Source organism: Thamnophis sirtalis, unplaced genomic scaffold, assembly GCF_051295495.1.
Source record: "Thamnophis sirtalis isolate CommonGarterSnake01/CBP01778 unplaced genomic scaffold, rThaSir2_p1.2 scaffold_3, whole genome shotgun sequence".
Lineage (NCBI taxonomy): Eukaryota > Metazoa > Chordata > Lepidosauria > Squamata > Natricidae > Thamnophis > Thamnophis sirtalis.
In genome coordinates, this window is record NW_028261383.1 from 26,406,441 (window position 1) to 26,411,628 (window position 5,188).

General features: G+C 42.3%; 1 protein-coding gene across 1 annotated transcript; it reads left to right on the forward strand.

Moving 5' to 3' along the window:
- Positions 1-1,411: 1,411 nt before the first annotated feature.
- LOC148047696 (uncharacterized) lies at positions 1,412-4,974 on the forward strand. Its single transcript, XM_087711723.1, has 2 exons — positions 1,412-1,496; positions 2,604-4,974. The coding sequence occupies exon 2, from the start codon at positions 3,017-3,019 to the stop codon at positions 4,058-4,060; it is 1,044 nt and encodes a 347-aa protein (XP_087567849.1). The 5' UTR covers positions 1,412-1,496; positions 2,604-3,016; the 3' UTR covers positions 4,061-4,974.
- The last annotated feature ends 214 nt before the right edge of the window (positions 4,975-5,188 follow it).

Here is a 5,188-nt window from a genome sequence, read left to right on the forward strand (position 1 = left end):
GTCTCATCAATTTTCTTCTGGTTAGGAGATTTATAGCAGTAGCAGTTAGACTTATATACCGCTTCATAAGGCTTTCAGTCCTCTCTAAGCGGTTTACAGAGTCAGCATATTGCCCCCACAGTCTGGGTCCTCATTTCACTCAGCTCGGAAGGATGGAAGGCTGAGTCAACCTTGAGCCGGTGAGATTAGAACCGCTGAACTGCAGATAACAGTCAGCTGAAGTGGCCTGCAGTACTGCACCCTAACCACTGCGCCATCTCGGCGCAGATTTAAATGTTTCCTTCATGTTAAGAGTTGTGACTTTTTTTTAAAATGAGGGTGTTGTTTTCTTGGCCAGTGAAGAGTTTCATGGGCAAAACAAGTGCTTTAAATCTGGCAGAGGCTCTGGGAACCATTTAACAGATGAACAGAGCTGGAAGGTACCTTATAGGTCATCTAGTCCAACCCCCCACCCCCCCTTGCTCAAGCCGGAGTCCCTACACCATTTCTGACAAATGGCAGTCCAATCTCTTCTTGAAAGTCTCAAGTGATGAAGGTCCCACAACTTCTGAGTGCAAGTATTTCATCAGTAGAGGCTCCTCTCTTCACCGCTCTAAAATTGGATTTAAAAGTTTGAGCATATCCACTTTTGAGACACTGTAATTTTTCAGGCTGAAATACATAATGGATTTTCAACATGTGTGTCTTATTTGTCTGTGTATTTTTGTCCATGTATCTGTATTGAAAAAAGTGACTGATGACCATTTTTCACACTTAGCGACCATTTTCACACTTAGCGACCGTTGCAGCATCCTCATGGTCACGTGATCAAAATTTTGATGTTTGGCAACAGTTACAATTTATATTTGTAAATTGTAGCTATGTTGAAATAAAAAAAAATTACAATACTATTTTTGCGTTGTATGAAAACTTGTGTTGCTCCGTATAAATTTTTTAATCAAGCCCCCACCCCCAGTCAAAGGTTTACCAATCTGAAAATCTGGTCACCTTATCAGTCCCCCGCCTCCGCGAATGTTGGTTTCACAAACCAACAGAGCCCGCTGCGTCAGTTGTAGTAGCTATGAATTCATCCTTGAGAGACACGAAAGTACAGGTTAGGGATTAATAATCCAAAGTGAAGCTATCGATGTGATCGGCGCTGTTGAAAACCATTTATCGGCGCATATAGTAATCGATCAAAAATCTTGCAAACCAGAGTGTTTTTCAGCCCTATACCCCTAGAGGGCGCTTTATGCAATTAATAACACCCGGCAACTACCGGTAGGAAGGGTCAATACAGTAGAGCGGCATCGATGGTTGCTAAGTTCCGACATCCAACGGGAGAGGGAGCGACGGAGCCTAAAGGTGTTGAAACAAATCCAACAGTGCTGGATTTCTAGAGAGGAAGTGAAACTGAGGAGAAGAATAGAGGAAGTGCCTCTTCCGGCTGACCCGTGGGGAGACGGAGGCATGGAGGGCGCCTCTCCGGCTCTTCCCAGGACTTCAGCAATTGGAAGGTGAGTGGAGGGCAGGTCGGAGGAGAGGCCAGCAGCAAGAAGGGCTGATTGGTTTCCTCCACAGTGTATAGGGAAGAAACAGGCTGAAACTTATCAGCTGTTGCAGCATATTCCTTCCCTCTCCAAATTTTGCTCCAGTGCTGCTTGTTGGGTTCTCCTGCTTGGATGGGTGGCCTGTAGTATACACCTATTATAGTGGAGATGAGTACAGTCAAAAAGGAATTAAAGGAAAATCTTTAGACTTAGACTAACTTTATTATCACTTTGAAGGTACATTAATCGGCATATATTTATAATGAAATTTCATTGCATACACTTCTCAAAGGGTCATCACCTCTAATATGCACTACAGAAGCATCACAAAATAATTACATAAACTACACATATACTCACGTATATTATAGGACACAATGAAACAACACAGTCTAGTTTGGAGGTATACATGTATTTGGCGAGAAAATTGAATCCTGGGAGTTTACCAGATGTAAACCAGGCGTAGGGAGCAAAGCTGTTATAGAATGAGGTATTCCTGCTAGAAATACTTTGAGACCTTGTCCCAGAGGGGAGCAACAGAAACAGACTGTGAAGTGGGTATGTGGGGTCCCTAACAATGCTTTGAGCTCTAATCATAGAGCGCTTAGAAGCAGTATCCTCAATGACAGAATGTGAGCTTTCTATAATCTTCTCAGCTGTCCTTACCACTCTCTGTATGGACTTTCTATCTGAAGTGCTGCTGCCACCAAACCAAACAGGGATGCAGTTTGTTAAAACAGTCTCAATTGTGCCTCTGAAAAGTGTCTGTGGCAAATCTATATAATCTGTTCTCAGCATTTTCTCATACATTTGAAAATAACAGTTTGCAGTGCTAAGAGTTTGTGATCTACCTAAGCCCAGAAGGGAATTTAATGTTTGTGTGGATATTTGAACTTGGATCTAGCTAGTCTTATATGTGTCAAAGGAATCATAGTTACTTTTAGAAGTTAAACTAGCACTTTGGCATGTTAGCTTTTTCATTATAATGCATGCTTTTCTCTCTTGCTGTTTTCACATGTTCTGTAGCAACTTTATAAACAACCATTAAATTGAGGGTTTATGTCCATTTTATAGACAAAGAGGATGCCAGGAAGAGAATTCCAGACAAGTGAGAATCCAAATCAGCATTAAAAAAGAAAGCAAATGAAGCCAGCAATGAAAGTCTTTTCAGCCACCTTCAGAAAAGCACAAAATTCTTCCTCAGGAAGGTGACAGACAAAAGAGAGAATAACAGGAAGAGAATTTTGAGCTGGAAAAACCTGTCTATGTGGAACTCAAGTTAAACACTGCAGAAAAAGGTCGAATGGGATAATTTGTTAATTCAGAAAAATGGAAATAATCTGGAAATCAATGGGGAGGACCTTGAGAATCCAAAAATATCAATCTGTGGGAAATGTACAGATTGCAGATCACACCTGATTATACACGAGAGGAACCGCACTGAAGAAAAGCCCATCCTTTGCCCTCAATGTGGCATAAGCTTTGAGATGGGGGGGAAGTCATTTGGTTGTTCTGATTGTGGGAAAACTTTCAGTCGGAATTCTCACCTGGTGACACACCAGAGGACACACACAGGAGAGAGACCCTTTGAGTGTCCAGATTGTGGGAAAGGCTTCAGTCAGAATTCCCACTTGGTGACACACCGGAGGACCCACACAAGGGAGAAAGTGTATGAGTGTCCAGATTGTGGAAAAGATTTCAGTCACAATTCCAACCTGGTGATTCACCAGAGGACTCATACAGGAGAGAAACCCTATGATTGTCCATATTGTGGGAAAGCTTTCAGTCATAATTCCAACCTTGTGAAACACCAGAGGACTCACACAGGGGAGAAACCGTATGAGTGTCCAGATTGTGGGAAATGTTTCAGCCAGAATTCCCATCTTGTTAAACACCTGAAGACTCACACTCGGGAGAAAAGGTACAAGTGTCCAGATTGTGGGAAATGTTTCTCCTGTAATTCCAACCTGATGATGCACCAGAGGACTCACACAGGGGAGAAGCCATATGAGTGTCCAGATTGTGGGAAAGCTTTCAGTCAGAATTCCAGTCTTGTTAAACATCTGAGGATTCACACTCGGGAGAAACGGTACAAGTGTCCAGATTGCGTGAAAAGTTTCAGTCATAATTGCGACTTTGTGAAACACTTGAAAACTCACAGAGGAGAGAAACCCTTTGAATGTCCTGATTGTGGGAAAAGTTTCAGTCAGAATTCCAAGCTTGTGAAACACCAGAGGACCCACACAGGGGAGAAACCGTATAAGTGTCTGGACTGTGGAAAATGTTTCAGTTGGTATTCTGGCCTGGTGATACACCAGAGGACACACACAGGAGAAAAACCCTTTGAATGTCCTGACTGTGGAAAAGGTTTCAGTACTAGAACTAACCTTATAAATCATGTAGCTTTACACACAGGTGAGAAACCTTTCAAGTGCCCAGAGTGTGGACGATGCTTCACACATTATTCCTCTCTTACTGCGCACAAAAAAATCCATACGAAACACAAGGTGATGACAGTAGGGAAGGCTTGAATTTCATTTCTGAGTTGCCTTTAGAAGTATGGCTGGGAAATTAAGTATTTAATTTCTGGCCTGATTAGCCAGCCACGTCTCAGTATTAGACATGAGGGAGGAGAGAAAAGAAATGAAATGAAAAAGGTTAGCTTGATAAAGGTTAACTGCTTGTGTGTGGCTATCAGGAAAAGGTAGCGGATATTCCCTTTTGCAAAAATAGCATAACTGCTGCAAAAAGGCTTTTCAGAATGTTTTTTGCATATTGAACAAGTGAGGTCATAGAAAAGCAACATACAGATTTTAAGAAACCTGCATATGCTTAAACATATAGCAATAGCACTTAGAATTATATCCCGCTTCACAGTGCTTTTACAGCCCTCTAAGTGGTTTACAGAGTCAGCATATTGCCCTCAACAGTCTGGCTCCTCATTTTACCTACCTCGGAAGGATGGAAAGCTGAATCAACCTTGAGCCTGGTGAGATTTGAACTGTCAAACTGCTTGCAGCCTGCAGATAGCAGAAGTAGCCTGCAGTACTGCACTCTAACCACTGTGCCATCATGGCTCTTAATATATCTTCAGATAGACAGACAGATGCATACTCATTTGCTTAGTGATTCCAGCTTCCCAAATATAAGAAGATGCAAGCAGAGAGTTCATATTTCCCTAATATTTTCAGAAATTCAGAGCAAGATGAATCCCTGTTCAGATTATGAAGAGTCAAGCAAGAACAATAATGCATAGAATGGAGAATGTATGAGGAAGGTTTGGGACAATGACAAGAGCACAAAAAATTAACATATAAAGATTGTTGACCATGGTATGCAAATGCTTTTGGAAGGTTCACCGACAAAAGGGCGAACGACAAAACCGCGCCCGACTAAACCGCGGTGACAAAACCACGTGTTCTAAAGCGCTCCGACGAATGAGCGCTGAATCGCTCCGACAACAGCGCAGTGACAGAAGCGCGCTGTAAAACTAAAACTAAACCTAAACCTAACCCTAAACATAATGCTAACCCTAACCCTAAATGTAAGCCTAACCCTAACCCTAAACCTAACCCTTACCTTAACTTAAATTGCCCCTCTGTCGACTGAAATCGCTCTTCTGTCTACGTGCTGTTGTCGACGCGTTGATGACGTCACGG